The sequence below is a fragment of the Olea europaea genome, chromosome 20 (genome assembly GCF_002742605.1).
Source record: "Olea europaea var. sylvestris chromosome 20, O_europaea_v1, whole genome shotgun sequence".
NCBI classification, from domain to species: domain Eukaryota; kingdom Viridiplantae; phylum Streptophyta; class Magnoliopsida; order Lamiales; family Oleaceae; genus Olea; species Olea europaea.
Genome location: NC_036256.1, coordinates 8,778,487 through 8,804,426, shown reverse-complemented (window position 1 = coordinate 8,804,426; position 25,940 = coordinate 8,778,487). Strand labels below are relative to the sequence as shown.

The 25,940-nt window shown below is 35.6% G+C and overlaps 1 protein-coding gene across 1 annotated transcript; it reads left to right on the top strand.

The window, feature by feature from the left end:
- The first annotated feature begins 11,422 nt into the window (after positions 1 to 11,422).
- Positions 11,423 to 14,441, top strand: LOC111369545 (putative late blight resistance protein homolog R1B-16). Its single transcript, XM_022991109.1, has 3 exons — positions 11,423 to 12,731; positions 12,929 to 13,929; positions 14,115 to 14,441. Exons 1-2 carry the CDS (start codon positions 11,569 to 11,571, stop codon positions 13,896 to 13,898), a joined length of 2,133 nt encoding a protein of 710 aa, XP_022846877.1. The 5' UTR covers positions 11,423 to 11,568; the 3' UTR covers positions 13,899 to 13,929; positions 14,115 to 14,441.
- Positions 14,442 to 25,940: the final 11,499 nt, after the last annotated feature.

Here is a 25,940-nt window from a genome sequence, read left to right as displayed (position 1 = left end):
AGTTGAATTTCATGTTTAAATTCTTGATTCTGATCTACTGCAACTTTGTGTGAAATCTGTGACCTCAATATATTTTCGTATATCTGAATTAGTAAATGTATACGATGCTAAGCATCCTTCACCGATCTAACTCCTGACCCCTCGAACTTCGTTGTCGCTTCCATGCAGCAATTAAATCCCTCCACATTCTCCGTCATCACCTCGAATCTTTCTTATGACGTCAAACCCCTCGTGTCATGCCCTCCACCTCTTTTGCCCCTTTCCCTAAACAAACGCTTACTTTGAATGTTGGGTTTGATAGTTAGAGCTGACAGGGATTTTCTGTGTTTGGAGGAAGAGCTAGCGGTGTATATATATATTTTTTTTTTTTTATTGTTTGCTTATTTCAAGCAGCATTATTCTTCTAGTACCTGTTTTCGATGGAAATCATTCCAAAGAACCATTTGTACTAGAAACTGAAGTATGATGGCTCAAATGTTAAAGAATAAAACAAAGTAGGTGAATTGTCAATGACCGACAATGGATTATGGTCTGCAATTTTATCAACAATGTAGTTCTACATATTATGACCAGATAGGAATAATCAAACTTACTGCATTTAATTATCTCAAGATTATAAGAATTAACACGATTGGAATTAAACCCCTGTTTGACAATTATTATTCTGGTAAAATGGAGTTTTGAATAGTAATTTTTTGGAGAGCGTGTGGTTAAAAAGTTGGGAAAAATTTTGAATTTATGTGCAGAATATTTTATTGTGTAAATGTGTGGTTGAAAATGAGTATGTAGAAAAAAAAGTTTTGAAATAATGGTTGTCAAACAAACCCAATTGTTTAGATGTGAAATAGTTACCTTATATACATAAGCATGTGTAAATTATGAAATAAATGATTTTATCACCTAATAAGTGACATACTGAGATTACATGAACTTTTGAAATAGGTCGAGAGTCATTTAGAGCACATGCATCATATTAAAAATATCCTATTTATATTACTGTTGAATTATAATTAGGCTAATGGGCAATAGCTGTCTCTATCGAAATTATTATTACGAAGAAAAGCAGAGGAAAACATTTGTCAGTGTTTATGTTAATTAATGGAAACAAATGTCAAAATTAGAAATTGAAGGTAATGCTCCCGTTTAAGAAATATTTACTAATCAAAGCAATTTCGTAGGTAATGGTTGTTGGTCCAAGACCGTGTCAAACCCTATAAACTTTGTACAAAATTATTATTTTTTTGGGAAACTTTGCAAGTTTTTGGCATAATGTACACTTATTCGGCTTCTAAATTGATTCTAATGCCCTCAAAATTGCTGAAAGAAAGTCTTCAAAAGTGTCAACCATTTTGGATTATACGGTTTTCCATTTTTGTATGTTTTTTGTTTAATTTTAGCTTTTGTTTGATTTTGATGATGGGATTTGTGGGGTTTTGATTTTGATGTAGAATGGGAGTAATCGGGCTCTATCAATGGAGAAACAGAAGGGGGAGTTGGAGGTAGAGCTCCGTAGGACTTGGGAACAATTAGGTGTTGCTGAGGCAGAAAGAGATCAGGCCATTGATGAACTTACAGAGGCCAACGAAGAAACTTACGAGGTGAGTATTCGGGTGAGTGAAGATAGGACGGTCAGATTTTGAAAGAAATGCCATTGCTAGATCATCCGTTGATCAACTTAATTAGGGACTATATGGATACCGAGAGGTTATATGCAAGCCTAGATCGTGTAATAAGTGACATAAATTTTGACAAGAAATCAATAGATATAGTTAATTTTTCCATGTAACTGGGGCCAGTTTTACTCGAAAGAGATTACTAGTTAAGTTGGATAATTTACTTGTTAACATGCATAAATAGGGTTGTAACGTATTGAATTATGTGGGCCAAAAGTCATCATCATCATCAAACTTTTAGGGGTCAAATTTCATCGTTTAGAGACCTTTTTTTCGTTTTTTCTTTCTTTTTTGAGCTTTGAATTAGTTTAAGGGTATTTTCATCATTTTTGTAGTTTCCTAACTCTATTCGGATTTATTTTGCAGTTTTCCTAGTTCTATTTGAATTCGTCTACTGAATTAGGGTTTCATTTGATATATTTTAAATATATGTTAAGGGTATGTTTGAAAAGCATATAATCACCTTTTCCTTTATTAATAATATTACAGTTTTTGTTTTCTGGTGGATTTCAGCATTTCTCATGTCCGTTCAAGCCAAATTCTAGCAATAATCGTTTGTGAGTTATGAACAGGACCCTTTTATCATTATTTGTGTTTTCTTCCTGCTTCGCCAAGTCATTGTCTTTATTAAAGAAACCATCTCTTTTCTCATGGCTTGCGGTCACTTATTTGATTCAAAACAATTAATGACTTCTTCAGATCTTAAAGGTTCTTTGTTTTCAAATTAAGGGATCTGAACCTTAAATTTTGGTCTACATTGCCCCAAGAGCAAAGATGAATTCGGCAGCTTAAAGCCCGTTTATTAATAAGTACCACAATTTTATTATATAAATGTATAGTTGAAAATGAGTATGAAAAATAAATTGTTTTGGTTTAAAGGCCATCAAACATATATTTTATTCACACATTCCATCGATTGACTTGTTCGAATGTTATTTCAATTGAATTTCTAGTCATTTTTGCTTAGACGGATTATCTTTCAACTAAATCCTTTCGATATTTTGAAAGGGGGAAAGCTGCAACATTGTTCGTAAGGCGTTACTATGCCATCATATTGATGTCGTATGGACCGTAAGATGATGTTGTTTAACTAATGTCTTCTTTTCTCCATCGTTACATGCAATCGCCATTCCGCTTGTTTACTCCATTCCCCACACAACCATCCATACAACCACCACTATACCTAGAAAACTTATCGACTTTACCGCTGAACAGGGACTCTGTGCTAATATTCCTAATGATTGAAAATACGAGTTTTAACGAAATTACAATTTGATATTTGGATATCTATTGAATTATTATCAGATTATTTGATATAGAAGTGGTTAGATAAATTTAGAATTTTAACATATTTATACCTTGAAAATAAGAGTTTAGCTAGATGGAGAAGTAAAATTAATCCTTGTTCATACATAGGCTTCTCTGGTAAAAGAGAGAATTTTATTGATTAAATATAATGAACTTCTAAAAAATTTTAATTTGGCTAAGATACTAAAATAAATAGAGTAATAGAAAGTATTTGTACAATATCTAGACCTAGCATTGGGTAGACCTCATACAATAACTGTCCTAGCTCTACCATATCTTTTGTCTGTTCTTCTACCGCGAGAGGAGCTGCTTGGGAGCAATTTACTTACGATACTTAGTTGACATACATAAAAAGTATCTATTGAATTATGAGGGTCTATTTCTTAGTTCAAGATCCTTCTTACTAACTGGAATCAAAGAATTAGTAGATCTGTTCCGACAAAATGGGAATGGGCTAGGGCTATGAATATATATATATATATATATATATATATATATTAGAATCTTATCCTCATATAGTTAGAATTCTCTTTAATAATATCTTTTATTAAAGTCCAATTTAAATTCTAATTAAGAGTCCTATTATAATTTTACGTAGACCATTATCACAATTATTTAATTATTATGCCTATGTTTGGTCCCCATTTTTATCTAAAAATGCATTTTTTCCATCAAATCAATGTGGGACATACACCAATATTTTATCATTTGATTTGAATTTAAAAATCCAAAGTTTAGCTTCACATATTGACAAGTCAAATGAATTGCTTTGGTACACATTTCCCAATAATTCATATCCCCACCAAACGTGTTTGAATTATCGTCCATGCAGTGGGCCCTCCGTTGTCCCCCCTTGTATTGGTTTATAAGGTCGTCACAACAATCCGGCAACGATTGTAACATTACGCGAACGGACCGTGATTTTCACTTCACGTTAATTAGCGAATTTTCCCAAATAAATTTCGAAAATGAAAAATGGTAAAGACCATCTTGAAATTCAATTGTACACTAATTCCAACGTATATGTTTGTTGTAAATAATAAAATATTTTTGTAAGAAACGGGTTATGTGTTCTAAAAAAGTAACTTCGAAAAATAGAAAAACAGAAACTTTGAACCATTTCACTGTATCAACTGCTCTCGAGAGTGTCTACGAATAGAAGCATTTTAATTTTCTTACGAAGCGCTACGTACCAAAAAATTGGAACAACACGGCGAAATTTGTTACGCGACGAGTAAAGTGAAGGGTGTGTTCGCAATGAAGGGAAAATACGACGTCAAAGTGAATAATCATTCGTACGAAACACTGTACAACTGCGTAGGTCCGGAGAAAAATTTTACAGTTCATTGTACCGAGAAAAAGCATACCGTAAGCACGTTAAAAAATGGAAATACTTTTTCACACTTTTTTACACCCAAGAAAGCAACCATTTTTGTCAATAATTGGCCCCTACTGCATTTCACTTTTTACACCAAATAAAGCAACCGTTTTCATAAGACGTACATGCAAGCCTTTTGAATATTTTAGAAACATATTGGCATCATGGCTGCTGCGCCATATAATCTCGAAGTCTGTCCCACTCACTTCGCTGTATTTTCGGTGCATGTATTTCGGCCTGTGTTTCATCTTCCACGTTGGGAAGCTCCACCTCAGCTACATCTTCATCCACCTCTGTTCTCGTGAACGCAGCGTCAACCACTCCTGAACGCCTCATGAAATTATGTATTCCCATCGTCGCAACTACAATGGCTACTTGCGTTCGGAACGGGTAGCTAGGCATGCAGTCCAGGATCTTCCACCTTTCTTTCCACACACCGAATGCACGTTCAATGACATTTCTGCAGAACGAGTGCCTGAAGTTAAACTTCTCTCGTGCATTTCGAAATCTACGACGACGTCCCGTTCTCTCGTCTCGAAATTGCTGGAAATGGTAAAGTATGTCAGACCCTTTGTAGGGGGCATTATACCTAGGCCGATGAGCAAACTCGGAGTCAACTAAATAGTACTTTCCTGGCGCCGGTAATGGGAAATGTATTTCCGGATCATGGATAGCACGTGCTAGCATGCGCTCATCATGTGTATTGCCAGAGTACCCTGCAAGCACGAACGTAAAGCATAAATTAAAGTCACAAGCAGCTAACACGTTCTGTGTCGGCACACCTTTCCGCCCTATGAAGTTTACGTGCTCATGTCGCGGTAAAACAGCTTTCACATGCGTTCCATCAATAGCACCGATGCAATCTTCAAACAATGGATGCTTGCTCAGATCTGGCCTATGGGGCTCGACACCTTCGTTGTAGTTCTCACTCGGACGAATCATGTGCGCTGAAAGCGCAACGACTGCACGTAGAACCTCCTTCACGTAGTGACATACAGTTTTCAATGAATGGTTGAAAATTGTTGTCACCTATCGATATCCCTTCCCGTGCGCTAATATGCATAAGAACATGCCAACTTGCTCGTAGATGTCAACATGTTGGTTCGTACGTAGCCCATGCTCATCGCGCAACACATGCGCAAAATGTCGAAGCATTGCAAGATACATACGGAATTCTTGAAAGCACATCTTACTATTCTCGCCCATGGCCTCCATCATGAACATGTGACCGTTCCTTGAGAAAGGAAAACATCGTATACGCCGCTGTTGCCTGTAGTGATATTTTCGTGCGTCATCGCCGACGATTCTGCAGTATGAAAGCCAAGCGGTGGCATTGATCGCCAAGTTCTACAGAACCTGGTCATCATCGCATTCGTCATTTGAGTCGGAGCCCAGAACGCAGTTGAAGTTGACGTCAGTTGTGACGCAAGACATGATGAGTTGGTAAAATTACACAACAGCAGCGAGATATGGAGTTCTATGGAACGCAAGTTCGTCTCACATCCTCAAGCTACACATTTATGTCGTTTCTACAACGTGCATGGCTTTTTATAGAAAGTGGGAATCACTGGCAGTACATTCTGTGCAATGGTGTACTGTAGATGTCAATTTGGACGCACTGTATCAATAATTGTGCACTTAGAAAATATATTCAAGAGATTCTGTTCAACAGTGTCATATAGCTGGCATCTTGTAAGAAATGCGTTAATAATGGTGCACCTGAAATGTTGCACATGTAAAATACTAACACGATAACATGATCATGGCGAACAGTCTAAAACGGTTTGCACATCACAGGCACGCAACGCATTTACATACAGTACTGTTAAAACGATACAGTCAGTTGAGTACGAAAGCGAAACAGTTTTGCGTGACAACAAACAAGTACATGTAACGTGTACAGTGAAATGTGAAATTACTTGCCACACTCATTGAAGAGCCACTGAATCCATTCAAATTTCTCATCCAAATCTTTCATAACGGCGAGCATGTTTCGGTAATGTTTTTTCGCCAGAATAGCACAGGCGAAAAAGTATAGAGGTGTACGCTGTTCGAGCCGTCCAGCCACCAGTAGCTCCTCTATACAGGCAGTGCCGGTGTCGTCATTTGAGCCCATCATGGTATTCAGCTTCGCCACCACTTCCTCCGCGGCACTTGTGGCTCGGTCGACCGAGAACGACAGCTCGCGTGCAAATGCTTTTTTCTTCTTACCCCGTCGTGTCGCACCAGACGACTTTCTTTTACCACCGCTTGTGGTGTCGGATACGTTTAAGCGGGATCCACCGACCATTTGTTCAGCCTAGTCACTTGAACCACTACTTTCCTCGTCGACGGGGATTGCATCCCGAGTGTCTTCGAGCGCACTGTCCTCACACAACCCGAACCCCGTTCGGCACAACTTAGTCAGCGTGACCGCGTACTTCTCCCCATCGTAGCTGTCGCCAAAAAGTGTACGGTAGTGAACGTATATCTCGCTCACATCCTTGTCTTTGAACTCCCTGTAGTCTTTATTCTCCTGCGAAAAGAGGGACAAAAAAGAGGGAAGATACGAAAAAGGCATTCCAAATGTATTGAAAAATACTGAACGGTATTGTTTGGTTACATATTGTGAAAACTGTGTGCCGCGAATTGAAATAGTTACTCGTATTTTTCTGTTCCACCATTCCTCTGATGCGACGACTCGACCGGTGGATTCGTTGTACTTAACCCCGCTACCCTTTAATAGATCGAAGAGACGTCGGTAGGTTCGACGCATGGCGTCCCAGTGGTTGCATAGTTGTTGCTTTGTCCAATTGTGCCCAGTGGCTGAGTTGAACAGAGTGGAGATTCGGGCCCAACCTTGTTTCGTAAAACACCGCCCGCTGCGATGGCTTTCGGCAATGGTGGTCTCGCAGGCTGCAATGAATGTTTGGGTCTCCAAGGCATTCCATCGAGCATAAGATTTTGCACCTGAGCCTTGACTCAACTCCTGTGCAACGAAGGAGCTGGGTGGCGGGCCATGTCCACACTGCAAAGCCAAGCAGGCCATCACGCAAAAAAAGAAGACATTTTACGTTAATCTTCATTATACGCATTTGAAGTCTGTAAAATAGCTACAGATTAAAAATTTGAACTTGACAAGAACGTACACGTAAAAGATGTTGTGCAGAAGTTCAATTTGGAAACAGACGAATGAACGATGCTATCATTTTAAGGGAGAATGCAGAGAGCACGAGCGCAGGGGTGTAACGAAGACTATACTCCAGAAATTGCATAAAACATTCTAGTCTCAGTTTATGGAATTATAGGTCAAGGGACAGATTTCGTACAAGAGTATACGGCCAAACAAATACTTTGGAAAAACGGGTAGCGCAATGCATATGGCAGTTGAGATGTGAACCCAGAGGCAGGTGCATTTCAAACTGCCACAATATGAATGGTGCCCAAAATCATACGCCAAAACATCCACTGAATTTGATAACTACATATAGTTACATGTGAACAAATACAAACATCCACTGAATTTGATAACTACATATAATTACAGGTGAACAAATACACAACAAACAATTGACTCCTACTTCGAAATAACTTGTGGTGCAATGCATAAGGCAGTTCAGATGCGGACACAGAGGCAGGAAACTTTCGAACAGCCACAATATCAATTTCGCCCGAAATCATACTCGAAAACATCCAACGAAGTTGATAAGTACATGTAATTGTAGATTACCAAATACACAACACACAATTGACTCCCACTTCAACATAAACGACGGCGCAATGCGTAAGGCAGTTTAGATGCGGACGAAAAGGCAGGAAAATTTCGAACAGCCACAACATCAACTATGCCGAAAATCATACTCCAAAACATCCAACAAAGTAGATAAGTACGTATAATTACAGATTAACAAATTAATTAGAAACTATTTGAACTCCCTGTAATGTCGGGAAGTAGTTTTTTTACGAACAAGTACACGGAATCACAGAAGTTCGTGTTCGTCGACCTACCGGTGTGCGGGCGGGATCCATGTGGTCGGCGGCCTTTCGGGTGTGGAGGACGTCGCTAACCAGACGGGCGACTGGCAGTATTCGGCGGCGTTCTTGGTGGAGCGCGCGTCCTTGAAAACTGGCTGGGTCTTCGGAGAATGGAAGTGTTGTCAACTGGCTACTGCAATGGAAGGAAACCCACCGTCAATTTCAGTTCGTGGTCGGCCGCTTGGGTCTGTTGTCGGTCGTCGGCGGTTGCAGAATATAGGTCGCCCTTTCGTTTGGGGAGTAAGGGCAGAATATGGAAAGTGTGGAAAAAAGTGGTTCCCAGGGGCAGCACATGGGTTGTCAGATGTATTTGTTGCAACGGTCAAAGAATTCATTAAATGGCAAAACAAATGGCCAACAAACAGGCCCTATATATATTGCAACCAAGGAGAGAGAGAAGAGCATATAGAGAGAAAGAAGAGTGAGGAAAGGAGAGAGAGAAAGAGAGAAAACGGAGAGGGAGAAAGAAAAGAAAATCTTTTCTATTGCGTTCGAAATCCGTTTGCAAGAATTTTCAACCTTATATAGCTCAAGTGTACAAGAAGAAATTTAACGAATTAGTAGTGGATTTCTCTAAATACCAGGTGATTTTGTGTATTCACTTTTTATTGTTTTAAGTTAAGTATTTTATGTGCTATTATATAATCCAAATTAAAGAAGGATCGTGGTGTTATTATGTAGATCTACCTAGAAACCAACTATAGGGCTAAATACCTAAGTAAAGTTTGAAAATGGATATGACCTAAGTGAAAATGAGATGTTCAGATTTTTATTCCACTAGAAAATTATGTTACGTATGCACTTTACTTGCTTTTTATATCAAATTGTGAAAATGTTAACATGAAATCTATACTAAGTGTATTTATATGCTCATTCCATATTTTAAATTATTATTACTGATGCTTGATTGGTCGGAGTTGAAGATTGAAACTGCTGACAGAGTTAGTGTTGAAAGATCAAGAACTTAAGATTTTCTTTCAATATTTAGTATTTAGTTAGAAAACTATTTTTCAAATTAGAATTTTATTTATTTAACAAATTAGAATTTTATTTATTTAACGTTCAAAATCGACGTTGAATTTAGAAAAAAAAAATAAGTAGTGAATTGCATTAATTGATGTTTTTATGAGACAATAAAATAATTTATTTTATTCCATAAAGTTCTTCAAGTTTTTTTATTTTATTTTATTATTATAATGTGTCAATCAACTTTTATAATGGTTAAATGAATTATTTGACTAACTTTCGAGACATAGGTTTCGAGGCGTTACACAGAGAATTTCTTGGAGTTTATTTTTAATTATTAGCTCTTTAAAATAATGAGTATTTTGTATTTAGAGATTCTATTGAAGATACGCTTAGTGGTCAAATTTAAGCTTCTCTATAATATGTAGAAAGTCCGGATATCCCAACATTTGATACACAAATTTATTCAGCAGTCAAGTCAAATGTTGTTAGAGTTATTAGTTGTCTAAGATTTAATGACTAAGATTTAAATTTCAAATGAAAATACTGGCTTAAATGTATGGATAAAGAGTGTATTTGACTAATTTAAATTATAGTTCATATTTAATTTTACTACGATTACAATCCCAATTTAGGTGGCTTTTAAATGATAAGTTAAATAAAATGTGAAATTAAATAACTTATGTAATCCTACCTATCATTTAATGCAATATTAACACCACATAGATTGAAATTGTAACTCCGGTCGAACCAAATAACATTACTCTTCTATTAAAGCAACTAGTGAAATAGGTGAACCTACCATTAAATATTATTTTACCACACTTGCCATTATCTAAAACTAATTATTGAAGTAGGTGCACCTACCATTAAGTAACATTCAACCCCACCTACTACTATCGATAAGTGTACTCTGAACTGTTAAATGAGATAAATCGTTGTGGATTTCTATGAATTATGATTTAATTTTGTATATGTTTCGTTTATTAGATGCAACTCAATAAAAAAGTATGGAATTTGACAAAATGAGCGAAAATTAAGGACCAAAATAATAGAGAAGGGGACTAAATTGAACGAAGGATGAAATTTAGGGACCACAGTGCACACCACTGAAAGATACAGCTAGAGCGGCTGCCCCCACCCAAGTTGATGCACACATGCCAATTTGTTATATAATTTACCGAGGGAAAATATGGTATACGGTGTGGCCGTGCTGAAGAGTATGGCGCAGCTGTGCGGGGAAATTTTGGGCAGACGAATGTTTTTAAATAGAACTCTTTTCAAAATAATTTTCTTGCAACTATTTAACCTATTTGGGATAGCCAGAGCAGAGAGAGACCAAATTTTAGTACAAAAAACAAGTCCAGAAAGAGAATCAATGCAATTAATATACGAGGATCGAAGAATCAAAGCCCAATTTCAAGATTCAAGCCAAAAACATGGATTTTTTTCCTTTTTTTTTTTTCATTATTCATTTATTCTTATTTCTAGGTGATGTTAATTTAATCTTTCTGGTGTAATTTATTCACAAATATGCTGGGCCAACTCTTCAATGTACTAGATGAAGACAAAACTTCTTATTTATTTTTAATTTACGACAAGTAGTTTAGTTAGACTCTTTCTTTTCTTGATTATAATCTAGTTGGCTTGATTTTTATATTTGATTGTTTGATCGCCATGATATAAATAACAATACTATTTATATTCGTTCACTGTGATAGTCGTCTTACGTAACATCCTACATTACGGTTTATGATTTGATATATAAATGTGGTAATTTTTCTTGCTCCATATATCAAATCACCAATCGTCACATGTATGTCACGCAGGATGACTGCGATAGTGAGTGACTGTAAATAACATTATTCTAAAATAAAAGTCTTGAAAAGGATATCCAGAAAGTGTGTCAGAAAATTATATGTAGTGAAATGATTAAAGGAAAAAGTTGATTCTATTTTTAATGTCTAATAATAGAGTGTCATGAAATATTATGTAATTAATTATATAAAATTTGATATACATGTAACAAGTACACAATTAAACAATTGATTATATTGGAACTGAGAACCCATTATTAGTTGTCAATTATTTAAAATTCATCATCCTCCATTTTGGGAATACATTCACTATCATCAATTTTTCTCTTTCTGTTTTTCCTCAACCACAATACCGTGAACACAAAACTTGAGTTCGTTCTTTTTCACCACAGAACTTGTTAAAGCGACCGAAATGGATTTGACACTTACTGATCTGGTAGAAAGGACTGAGCAATTGAAGATCAAAGATCCTTTTATTGCAGTCCCAAAGCAGCCGGATTGTGGTATTGGAAGCCTGCAAGTAGCAAAAAGTCCATGTGAAGTATCATCCCACGAGAAAAGAGATCCCGTGACACAAATTAAAATCCATCTTCTTGGAGAACCAAAGAATCGCCAAATTATTTCCATCGTTGGGACGCCTGGACTTGGAAAGACAACATTAGCAAAAAAATTATACGATAATTCGGAAGTTCGCTCCCATTTTGATGTACTTTCCTGGTGTGTTGTTTCTCAAACTTATAAAAAGAGAAAGCTGTTGATTGGCATTTTGGGATCTGCAGGAGTCCTTAATGGAGACGCAAGTTCAGAAATGGAAGACGAAGAGTTGAAAGATCGTCTTTACAAAAATTTGAAAGGTAGAAGATACCTAGTTGTTATGGACGATCTATGGGATGAAGAAGCATGGGATGATTTGAAAATGTTATTTCCAGATGACAGAAATGGAAGCAGAGTATTATTCACCAGTCGGCTGAAAAATATGTTAAGCGAAACTCGGCCTGTTATCATTGAACCTCCTCGACTGTCATCAACTGAAAGTTGGAATTTATTAGAGCAGAATGTGTTCAAGAAAGAACGATGCCCTGAAGAACTGCAAGATATTGGAGAGCAAATTGCTGCAAATTGTGGTGGGCTCCCGCTTTCGATAGTCATGATAGCTGGAGTTCTTTCAAATATGGAGAAGAAAAAAAGCGTATGGCAACAAGTTGCAAAATGTTTAGTTTCTTACATTTCTCAAAAAGCAGATGACTACATTCCCTCATTAAGTTTTAGTTACATGCACTTACCAAATTACTTGAAGCCATGTTTCCTCTATCTTAGTGCATTCGAGGAAGACGCGGAAATTCCAATTCGTAAGCTATTTTCACTATGGATAGTCGAAGGATTCATAGAGAAAAAAGAGGACAAGACCTTAGAAGATGTAGCAGAGGAATACCTAACGGAACTTGTTAACAGGAGCTTGCTGCAAGTTTCCAAAAGAAGATCCAACAATAGAGTAAAAACATGTACTATTCACGATCTGGTACTTGATATGTGCACCAAAATAGCCGCAGAAGATGAAAAATTTCTGTTTCAACAGTAAGTTAATCTCTCTCTTTCAAATTCCTTCATGTTTTACCTTTTTTTTCCAATTCAGCCAACTAATTTGTGGTAATTATGTTGATGTTGCTGTTCCTGTTGCTGTTGCTGTTGCTGATTGATGTGGTTAAACCGATGATGATCCTACTACTTCTTTGCTGGTTGACGCTGCTGTTTTTATTATTCTTTCTTTTTAGTCAATTCATGATATTTAAGCATCGCAATCGATTGCGTTTGTTTCCATCTCATCATTTCTCCGAGGCTTTATCCATTCTTTACAATTCGGAAAAAGTTAGGATCTTGGATTCATCATACGGTGGACTTGTTCGATTGGCAATTAAAGTTATGCCTGACTTGAGGTACTTGGAAATTCAATCATTAGAATCATCAATAGGTGAACTCAGGAATCTAGAATATCTTCGTATAGAAAAGGGATGTACCATACCAGCATACCTTCTCAATATGCCTAAGTTGAGACATGTGCGGGTCGGAAGTTTATACGACCCTGCAAGTTTCAGAGAGAAATGTGATAGCTCCCAAATAAATAGCCTACAAACCCTTAATTGCATTATTATTAATGATTCAAAAGACGAAAAAACCTTGAGATGTTCACCAAATCTTCGTAGGCTTAAATGTCGATCTCTAAACAAATTTTTTCCTGATCTCAACTTTCTTTCTCAACTTGAATCACTAACAATGATGTGTGGAAGTAGATTTGTATGTGATAGCTCAAAGGTTCACTTCCCCAAGAGTATCAAAAAGCTCTCTCTTTCTAAAATCGGTTTACCATGGGAAAAGATGTCATTAATTGGGACATTGGACAACCTGGAGATTCTGAAATTAAAATATAATGCCTTTAAGGGAAAAGTTTGGATCACAAATAATGATGAGTTCCAGAAACTCAAATTACTAAAATTAATTTTGTTAAATCTTGAAGAATGGTATTCCTCAGACGATCATTTCCCTCTGCTTGAACGATTGGTGTTGGGATCTTGCGATAATTTGAAGATGATTCCTTCGGAATTTGGCAAAATTTCAACATTACAGAAGATTGAAGTATATCATTGTCATAAAAAGATCGCAAGTTCAGTTCAGGAAATTCAAGATGAACAACGGGACACTGGTAACGACGAGTTTGAGGCGACCATCTTTGGTGTTTGGGATTGAAGAGAGCTTCCGTTCTACTGGCATACACAATGTACGTCAAAGCTCATTCCATACTTTTTTTTTTTTTTTTTTTTAACAGATTTTTTTTTTTTATTTTTGTTTTTTTGATTAACCTTTTTTTTTTTTTTTTTTTTACTGATTTTATATTATCATTCTTGTTAATTTGATTAACCATTTCTTTTTTTTCTTTTTCTTTTTCTTTTTATTTCGATACAGGAGATTTATCAATATTTCACCCCCACATGGTAGGAAACGATATTATTTCCAGCTCCATATCAATTGCTAGTAGTTGTTCTTATTCAGTCGTTTCTTTGAGGTGAACATGAAGTTACAGATTCTTTATTGCAAATAAAATTAAATAATGCCCAATTGCAAATTGTACTATATTATGACTAACATGACTTGTGGTCTGATCTAGATCTCAATCTCAAATCTTTTGCCTTATAATTTTCTTTTACTTTCTTTCAATGTATTTCTCTACTACTGTATTTTTTGACATCAGCCATTGTGAGTATTCATAGTTCGAAATGAAATTCACTTGCTTTCCAAAACTTCTGTATGCGTTCAAAGTTTTCACAATGATAAAAGTTTCATTTTTTTTTCCTTTTTTTTTTTGTTTTAATGACGGGGAAACTGACAATCGTTACTCTTCGGGTGCGCATTGTGTAAACAATCTAGCTGACACAATAGCCTACAAATCACGTCAGTTAGATAAACCCCACTAGGCAAATCCGGTGCGACCGGCTGGACCGAGAACTTCTTTGACTCAAAGAAGCTAGCACTAGAAAATGGTTTTCCGATCCAAGTAGATTAGGTCCCTATATGTTTAAGCTAAAAAACTTGATTAAAATTAAATCAAAATCAATAATTAATTTAACTAACCGTATTTTAGGATCCATAAATTTTCAACCATACATTTTATCAAGTTTTTATTAAATTCTACTAAAATCTTTATTTTAATACAAATCAAATAAAGGTAACTCCAAATAATATACTTACTGAAACCTAGTCAAATCCATTTCGGCCCAACTGGGTGGTTTTATAACGCTAGCTGGAATGCAAATTTCTAGCCATTGCTTGAACTGGAATTATGCCCCCCGGGGCACATCTGAGTTGGTGGAACAATTGCATTGGTGGGCTCACAAATCAAGTGTGGAGGGTTCGATTCCTGGAAGGCAGCATTTTGGAAGGGGGATTTATCTCGAAGGCAAGGTGCTGGAAAACAGTGGAGAGAGCCCTCTTTGGGGAATGAGTAAAAGCCATGTAAGAGCCTTTTTTCCTTGGAAAATTGAATTTTGAAATAATGATTTTTTGGAAAATATGTGATTAAAAAAAATGTTTTAGGTCTATGTCTAAAATTATTTTTTGAGAAAGAATGTGGTTGAAATTAAATTTTATAAAAAATGTGGTTTAGGAAAAAAAAAAAAAAAAAAAAAAAAAAAAGATAACGAATTCTACAAGTGTTCTAAATTATCTAATTCAAATATCTCAAAATATTCAACACAAATAGAACATAATGTGCAATTTTTATAGCCAGCAAAATTGCTGGGCATCTTGTAGAAGTTCATTCTGGCAGAGCAACTAATATAATGAGAATGGTGGAAATGGATGACGAATTGTTTCTTATACCTTGCTCGTAATTGACATGTGTATAAAATATGTTAATGTAGAGAATTGTGCACCTTCAATTGAATTAAACCTCAACAAGTTAGTTCTAAACAATTGAATGATTAAATCGAAGTTCTGTACATATAAATAACGATACGTTTATATTGATTCCAATCAATTCGTTGTAATGGTGGATAAAGTAAACCACAAAGCAACTCCACTCAAATTGGACCAAGAATCCTTTTTTAATATGAGGATTAATACATGACACAATATAAAATAAATATCAAAAACGGGCTTGAGCTGAATGAGCTGCCCTCAAGCGTCAGCTCTCTGCACAAAATTTTAACTGTGTCGATCGAGCTGAAGGCTAGCTGAAAAGTGCCGAAAATTTCATGTAGTCCATATCTTGACATCATCAAATCCAATACAAATTCCAATCTTCCAATTAAACTCCCAATATTAAATTTCAACTAGAATTGCCAAATAAATTTCGAATAGAAAATAGCCTTTTAAATAGAATTCGAGTCACATCCTAATTCTAACCAACTCTAACTTGACACAAATTCCACTACATGAACAAAACTTCCAAAAATTCTCCACGTTTCCACTACGAGAAATAATACTTAACTCTTCAACAAAAAAAAAAAAAAAAAAAATTAACCCTTAAAAAAAAAAAAAAAAAAAAAAAAAAATAGCAAAATAGACCAAACAAAATTCTCCATCAAAATTTCCAACTAAAAAAAATTTATAACTCTTATCACAAAATGCAAATACGGCAAACTCTATATCGAGTATCAATTGAATTCCAACAATGTTCAACTGGATTAGCTTGGACACCAAAGTTGCTTGAATTTTTCCACAAGCAACAAAATAACAAATGATTAATAATCATTAAATTGGGGCAAAAACAAGCCCTATAACAGAATCACCATCACTAAATGCGTAAATAGAAGGTTCTTAGATAGAATTAATACCTTCAACCACAAATGAAGTGACGTCAACTAAATCAAATTTCTTTTACCAGGCATAATATCTATAATAGTTTATCTTTAGCAATTGAATACAATGGTACCCTAAGTGGCAAAGTGAAATTATCTGTAACTTCTAAACTTGACTAAAATGTATTCTTCAATGTAGACCCTAAACTAAACTCTGACGGTACTTAATCAAACTTAAAAACCACCCGAGTCCTTAAATTTTGCTGATTGATCTTCAAAGATTCTATAGAACCTTGCAAGGCATATAATTGGGTCCTTCTTTGTCCATTTATCATAACACATGCACTTTTACTAATTGTCAGGACTCAAACATTCATCAATGTATTTTTTTTAATCAAGAGTGCACAAGGAGATAATTTTTCTCTTTAAATCTGGAGCATGTCTCACTGAATTAAGTGTTCAGACAATTTCATTAAACATCTTAATCCTGACCTTTCCCATACTAGAAATGCTATAAGGGCCTGTTTGATTGGCCATTATTTTTCATGAAAAATGGAACTCAAATTCCAATTTTCACTTTTTGGCTATTTGATAACGTTTTTTTGGTTTTCTTGGAAAGGGAAAATTTTCTTGGTGGGAATTGATTTTCTAGGCTACTTTTTTGTTGTTTTTTTTTTTTTTTTTTTTTTTTTGGTAATGGAAAGAAATTCTATCCCTAATTGTAAAAAAGTATTTTTCTTTAATTAATAATTTTCATGTAAAATAAAGTCAAACGAACATTAAAAAATAGATAATTTTCTTCGGTCTCTGTTCTTTTTTTTTTTTTTGGGCAATGGAAAAAAATTCTATTCATTTGATTGACAATTTTCATGTAAAACAAGTCAAATGAACACTAAAAAATACTTTTATTTCAACACTTTTCAAGTGAAAAATTATTCCAATTAAACACAATAATTGACAATTCTCAGTAAAACAATTTCTAGACAATTCAATTCCCTTGAATTCATTTTCTTTCCATCCAAATTTCAGTTTTACAATCAAGCAAATCCTAAGGTATGTTATTTTCCATTACAACACCATTTTCCAAAACTACTTCATCTGTTTGGGACACATATGAAAAGAATGAGTTGTATCAAGATTTAGTCCTCATCAAGTTTAGGCTGAAAAAATAATCAAAAGTTCTCCATAATTATGAGAATTTTCTGCAATACAGGCTTCACCTGAAGTATCTGGTTTCTTTCCCTTTCGATTAGCTGCAGCTTATTTTTCTTTATTCTGTAGCTTATAGGCGATCCTTTATCATGTGATCCTTATTCTTACAATAATTACAAATTTGATTACTAAAGTTAACTCTTAATTTGCCCCTCACATAACCACTATCAACAACAAGATCATCTCCATGTGCCTCAGATCCAATGAGATTATTTATCTACTTATTTGAAAATAAAGCATTATAGACTTCTTCAATGATTAGAGTATCACAACTGTATAATCTCGTATCTCTAAAAAACATATATAAATAGGCAATGAACAGAATGAAGTCGACCTAAAATCTTCTTCATTATATTAATCTCCAAGGTTTTCAAATCAACAATGATTTCCTTAAAAAATAGTTATGTGATCTTCACAAATGTGCCTTCTGTCATACAATGAGAATTGAGGCAATGCGTTAAATGCAATTTGCTAGTTAAGACCCTTTGTCATGAATAATTGCTCCAATTTCAATCATAATACAGTGACAGTCATACTCTTCAAAATATTTTGAAGAATATTATTCGAAAGATGAAGATGAATCTAGGATAGGGCCTATCGATCCTTACTTTATTTCTCCTTTGATATCCAAGTTGTAGATATCTTCTCATTTCCCAACAACGTATCATTCAAGTCCATCTAAACGAGCACTGCTCACATCTTTACCTATCACAACGAAAATCTTATGTTACAATCCAAAAGCGAAACATCATACTTCATGATTACCATCTCAAAAACAAAACCTAGAACAATTCAAACCTTAAGCTTTGATACCAATTTGTTGTGTATGAGAATAAATATATGGCACCATATGAAATAAATATTACAAACCTACAATAGGCAGAGTAAAGGCGGTTTCCCTAAAATATGAAGAAAAAATACAAAGATTTTTGTGTTTATATATTTGTCTAACTTGTCTAAAACATAATGAATAGCTAACTCTATACATGGGACACTCTTAACCCTAGAAACAGAGTTATAGATGGAAGGAAATGCTCAAAATGTAAGAATGGGCCTAGGACGGTTGAGTTGCTGCATCAATCTAGTAGTGTTGGTGCCACTCGAGCGATAAGCTAGTGGCTAGCAAGCCGAGAAGCGCTGAAAATTTCTCCTTGGTCCATATCTTGACCTTTTCAAGTCCAACACAAATTTCAAACTCCCAATATTGAATTTCTCTCTCTGTTTCTTATTTCTTCAGCATCTCCATTTATGTCTGTTGTAGCTCTGATAAGTGTGTTTTTGCACACTTATTTAGGTCACAAATATGACTTAATAACGAGCAAAATGATTGAATTGTGACTTAATCTCGTACATTTATGAATTGTAGGGAACAACGATGAACATGGTGAAATTCAGGAGAAAAGACGCGAAAAAAGACTAAAATGACGCAAAGTAAAAGTTCAAGGACCAAAGTATAAATACCCAAAATTTGATCCGATGAACAAATCGAGAAATCGATTAAGCCAATTATCAATTGACGATATCGTGGGGTGATGAAATGAAAAGAATGAAGAGGAGATGCCAAGCAAGAAGTGAAGGATGCAAGTGGGAGGACTAAAACGCACATCTGTCATAGTTGATAGTACTATGCGACTGCATAGTACTATCCTCTATATGGTCGCATAGTAGCATACTGAAAACAAAAAGGCTCCAAAAATTTACTCTATGCGACCGCATAGAGCAATTCTCGAGGGAAAATTCAGTTTCCTTTTTCCTCTGAAACTCTTATGGAAACAAATTTTTAGGGTCCTATAAATACAAAAATTCTACCAGAACGTAAGGGACGTCGTTTTTACATATTTTTGAGAGATTTTGAAGGAAAAACGAAGGATGGAATAAGAGAATAACATCGCGCCAAATGAAGATCGGATTGAAGATTGATTCGGGTGATGTCGTTTCTTCAAATATTTTTATGTTTTATTCTTTTTAGTATGTTAGGCTAGATTTATCATTGCTAGGAGATCGATGAACCTTGTAATACTACGTTTAATTGTTGCTTTAGATTTTTGACGTATTTGAACACAAGTTCCGGATTTGATTGATTTATTACGTTTTTATTTTCATATGATTATTGTGCACGTAATTATATGATTGTGGTGGTCTGTTTTATGCATTCGAAAGAAGGAAAATAGGTTCGACATAGTATAAATCATTATAGGGTCCGTTAGGGGGATATAAATATACCTCTATGCCTTGTGTGAATCATTGGATATTAGTGAATTTATAATGTATGTCGGTATGTTAGCATTCGTCATAAAAATATAGTCAAATCATATATTGGGATAGGTTTGGCATTGCTCGAGAGAGATTGCTAAATTAATATATGAATATTGATTCATCATTTGTGGAATTGTGTGTCAAAATTGCATAACTGACAATTGAACGGGTACTGCTTGGGGATTCGTGATCCTAATGCGTTAGTACATCCATTAATTCTATAAAATTTTAGTTAAATTGCATCCAAATTATTTTGCACTTAGTATAATTCTTCATTCATAGTTGCGTCAACGGTTGCATTTTGTTAGTTAAAGTACAAAACCTCAATTTGATTTTAGTGTTTCGGTTAAGGTCGTAATAGATTAATTTGAACTAATTCAATCCTCGTGGGATCGATACTTGGACTCATAGTCCATTTTACTACTTATTAACGAACCGTACACTTGCAGTGGATTTTAAAACAGAATAAATAATTTCGTGAACAAGCTCCTTATTATTTTTTCTATAGATATTCAGGTTTTGTTAAATCGGAGTGATCTACGTTAGCATTGTATTGCTTTTCTTTTGATATTCTCATGACAATATACGTGTTTTTTTCTGCATTTTATGTGATTTTTACTACATAATTGTATCCTTGATGAACTTTCTCTTGTCAATACTACTAGTTGAAGATTGCAATACCAATCTGACTGTCGGTGAAGATTATAACGATCCAACTTGTAGCTACCATACAAACCTGTATTTTTAATTAATTTACACCAATATTCTAATTTGTTCTTAAATCATGCTCGTTGTTTGGTGTTTGCCTACCCATTAGATATGGATAGCATTGGGCGGAGCCCGTAGGACATAAGAGCTTAGCTTGTGTCTACGAAGAAGGCTAAGTTTAACCCTTTGGCTCATTGATCTCATTGGCCAAATCGAGCAGCTAACGAGCTAATGACTTGACCCCTTTTTTTTTTTTTTTTTTGAAAAGAAATTAATAAAAAAATAAAATTTTTAAAATTAAACACTCCAATCCAAAAATGAGCCCACAAGCCCAAAACGAGCTAGTTGGCTCATGAAAATAAAATGGTGCCAAGCTCGATTCATCGCCCCGTATTAAAACGAGATTGAGCTGCCAAGGGACCAATCCAAGCATGCAAGGGGCTAAACCGGTTTGCCACCCCTAACATTAGAACATATAACAGGATAACTTGTTTGATTTGCCAAAATCCATTTGTCTTTTCTTTCATCTTCGATTTCCCATATCATCTTTACATTTTGCAATTAAAATTTGATCAAGCACGTTAGCCCTTCTTTGGCATCCATTAAATCAAAACTCTTTTTTCTCAAATTCATTTTCAACTACACATTCACATAATAGAATATTTGGCATATTAACTCAATTTTTTTTTATTTTTTAATAACACATTCTCCGAAAAATCACTATTTTATAATTCACCTTCTCACAAAAAAAATAAAAATAAATAAATAACTTGTTTTAATGTATGTCTTAAAAGGGATGTCAATTAGCAGCTAAACTACGGTTGGTTTTAAAACCCATTGATATGAAGAGGAAATTCTACAAATAGTTTTTTGTTTCCATCTAAAGATAATTTTACTATATTAATTACATTTAGATATAAAATTATGTTATCGATTAAAGTCTTCCAAGACCCATTGCAGATGAGACAAGAAAATGTATGTCATTTTTTTCTTTCAACTTTTATTCTTTACTTTTTCTTTGTGTTTTAAGTTAAATGATAGAAGGAAGCAAAATTCTTGGGGGCCTTTATCCTCAATTTTGGTCATGTGAGAGTCACATTTGCCCTTAATGGATGGATGACACCAAGAGGGACTTCTGGCACACAGAATCAGTACGTTGAGGACATCAGTGCCAAGATTAGAAGAATAGGGAATCAAAATTGCACAAGGCCATATGTGCCAATTTCCTAAAGAATATATGATGTTAAAAAAAAATTATTCAAAGAGAAGCATTATTTGTTGTATAAAATCATCTTCAAATTAAATGTAGATGAAGTGTTCTATAAAATTTCCAAATGACATTGCTTTAATAGAATTTTGCACTTTTGGCCACTTCCGCTTTGTTTCGTTACTTGTCTATCGACATAATGAATTCAACGACACTATTTAAGTTGTATTTGTTCTTTCTTGTATCCTTATTTTGTATTCTATCAAACTCAAATCTTGTAATTACACAACTCTTGTGGAAATGTGGTAAGTGAAATGCTATTCCCTCTCAGACCAAGACTTGAACTTGTATAAATAACAATACTCGTGAAAAGGGTTTAAGAAGATAATTGATCGAATGATACTTCTAGGCCCAGGTTGATCCATCCTGTCAAACACACTTGTTATCATTGGGGGTTGTTGTTTGGGCTCATAATTAGGAGAAAAGTTGAATGAGCCTTGAAAGGTCGGCCAGAAACATAATTGACAGAGGTGTCAACTTCAACATCCCTCTCTTGGGGACTTCTTTCTCTAGAGGGGTCGATGAAAAGGAGCCGTTTGGCTTTGAACTCATTTTCTTCCTGAGGAAGTGGCTCCTTTAGATGTGAAAAGTAGGGTATTTGCTGTTCTGGAACTTGTATTTGCTAGAGGAGTTGTTGCATGGCCATGTTTTGCCTTGTTATATTCCTCATGTTTGAAGCCATGGTGGCCACTTCCTCTTAAGTTGGGCGGCAAGTCTCCTCTTTCCTCGCCTATGATGTTGATAGGAGCGTTGTCGGCCTTGAGCAGGAGGCTAGTGGTCAGGCCTTTATGAGGGATTGCGCAAGCTCTCCTAGGAGCAATTTCCTCTTCACTACTAGAACTCATGTCCCCAATTCTTTTCTTCAAAGAAGGGGAAAGCTAAATAAATCTTTCTGTGAGAATATTGTTCTCTTAACTCCATTTATTCAGTTTTTTTGTGGACCATTGGATGAAGATCGACGGCCGAGATTTAATCTTGAGGGAGATGTTGTGACTTGATGGTATTGATGGCGACACAATATGGCTCCCCACGTTTTTTGGCAGAGGGATGGGTCTTTCCTTTTCTTCCCTTCATAAGTCGACTCCTTCTCCTTCACTCTAGTAGCTCTCGATTTTTAGTTGAAGGTGGTGGGTTCTTTGCCGGTTTTTCCCCTCTCTCTTGGAAGGTGATTTGCAAGTCATGGAGGGCTGTTCCTGAGCCTGAAAAATCAGCCATAAGGAGGAGAAGAAGCTGCTGCAAGGAAGAAGCAAAATCTGTCCAGATTCGGCCAAAGACAGGTTGTATTTTTCCATCTTTTTTTTATTGTTTTGCCTTAGAATTTCTTCTATTGTTTGATGTTTTGGTTGATTGAACTCCTAGGATCCCCAACAAACTGGTATCACAGCTAGGAGGAGTAAAATCTGTCCCAAAATCGATCAAAACCGGCAAGGAAATCGCTATTTCATTTTCTGACCGAATCTGAAAAATTCAAATTCCGGCCAAACTATTGACTTTCCGGCGAAATGGAACTTGGACCCATAACCAACAGACTGAGGCGCTCCTTGTGGTGGGGCGCGTGACCGGCGGCGGCGCGTGGCGGACCTCCGGCGAGCTTTTTTCGGGCAGTTTACTTATTTTAACGTCCTGAACTCACTGATGTCGCTTGTTTTCTGTTTCAGGTTTTACAGAAAAAATTGGACGATTTTGCCCTTGGCTTGACGTTTATCGCAATTAGGTTCAGAAACTTGGTGGTATATTTACTGTTTTTCAACAGTAGTTTGGTAAGATTATTCCAAACTCTCCGTTAGGTTAGGTTTGGTATCCTTACCAGTTTATGCATGGTTATTGCTTGGTTGCTTATTTGTGAATTCTGTTGATTGAATTCTTGTGATTAATTTGTAACCTGGAAGCATATTTACCTGCTTTATATACCTGTGTTTCGTGAACGGATTATTTCACTGTTGTGCTTCATTTTTAAAAAATTTTTTTAACTCGACACTCAGTTATATATTGATCATCTGGAAAGAATTTTTTCAAAAACTTTTTTGTTGTGTCCACGAGTACAGGCCACTCTTTTATAGAATCTATAATGGGTTCGAGGGTCAAATTATCGCAATTCGATGGAAAGGAGGATTACTCGATATGGAAATAGAAAATGAGGGCCATTTTGGTCCAACAGAGAGTTGCTAAAGCTCTTGATGATTCCGCTACATTTTCTGATGAGTTAAAGGCTAAAACAACTGAAATTGAGGACATGAATGAAATTGCTTACAGTTATATAATTTTGCATCTATCTGACAACATTGTGAGACAAGTTGATAGTGCTAAAACTGCTAGAGCTTTGTGGATTGCTTTAGATGCCCTGTTCTTAACTAAAACTTTACCTAACAAAATATACCCGTTGGAGAAGTTGTTTAGTTTTAAGATGGACCCGGGGAAGGATGTCGAGGGGAATTTGAGTGACTTTAGCATAATTGTTAAGAGTCTAGCTCATAATGATAAAACATTTGATGATGAGGATTTAGCCGTCATATTGCTAAACTCTTTGCCCGAATCTTACAGAGAAATGAAAAATGCCATAAAATATGGTAGGGACACTCTCACTCAAGCTATTGTTTCTGATACTTTAAAATCAAAAGAACTTGAATTAAAACGAGAGAACATAATTCATTCTCATGAAGAGAGTCTATTTGTTAGGGGAAGATCTGAAAAGAAAGAATTTAACTTCCATAACAAGAGGGGGAGAGGAAAATCTAAAATGAGATCCAAATCTAAAGATAAAAGCGGTAAGAAATGTTATCACTGTGGAAAGTTAGGACATTTCAAGAAAGATTGCTTTGACTGGAAAAGGAAACAAAAAGATCCGAACAATTCTGATGTTGGTAATGCTGCTATTGCTTCTGAATTTAATAGTTTGCATGTCATGAATGTGTCTGAAGAAGAATTTGACAAAAATTGGATTCTTGACACAGGGTGCACTTTCCATATGTGCCCTGATAGGTCTTGGTTTTATAACTATAGGGAGACTGAACCTAGGAAGGTCAACATGGGAGACAATATTTCTCAAAATGTGATTGGAGTTGACGACATAGCCATCAGGATGTACGATGGGGCCGTCACGCAACTCAGAAATGTTAGATATGTCCCAAATTTAAAGAGGAACCTCATTTCCTTAGGTTCTCTGGAAGATGAGGGATATACCTTCAAGTCTGGTAACAAAATTTTGAAAATTATGAGGGGTTCTCTTATAGTTATGAAAGGGCCTAAGAGGAATGAGTTGTACTATCTTGAGGGTAGAACTGAAATACCATTTGATTCTAGCCTTCTTGCTATAAGTAAAGACAAAACTGAACTTTGGCATAACAGAATGGGTCACATTGGGTTTAAAGGGCTAAAATCTTTAAGTAATCAGAAATTACTTGGAAAAGATGACATTGAAACTATGGAATTCTGTGAAACTTGTGTTTTGGGTAAGTCTCATAAGGTGAGCTTTGAAGCTAGCTCTCATAGGACCAGCAAACCATTGGACTATGTCCATGCTAATCTATGGGGCCCGGAGAAGCACTCCACATTTGGTGCGAGCAAGTACTTCTTGTCTTTAGTGGATGATTACTCAAGAAAAGTTTGGATTTATCCTTTGACGGCTAAGTCGAAAACTTTTGGGAAATTCAGGATTTGGTTAAAGTCTGTTGAGAATCAGTTAGACAAGAAACTTAAAACGTTAAGAACTGATAATGGGCTTGAATTCTGTAATAGCGAATTTGACAACTTCTGTAAGCAGAAAGGTATAACAAGACACAGAACTGTTAAATACACACCTAAACAAAATGGGGTCGCTGAAAGAATGAACAGGACCATAATGAACAAAGTTAGGTGTCTGTTGATTAGCTCTGGCCTTGCGAAAGGTTTTTGGGCTGAAGCTGCAAGTACTGCAGCTTATCTGATTAATAGGTCTCCGTCCAGCAGTATAGGGTTTAAGGCCCCACAGGAGTTGTGGACGGGAGAGCCTCCAAATCTAGAACACTTGAGGGTGTTTGGATGTGCGCATATGCACACCAATCTGAAGGGAAA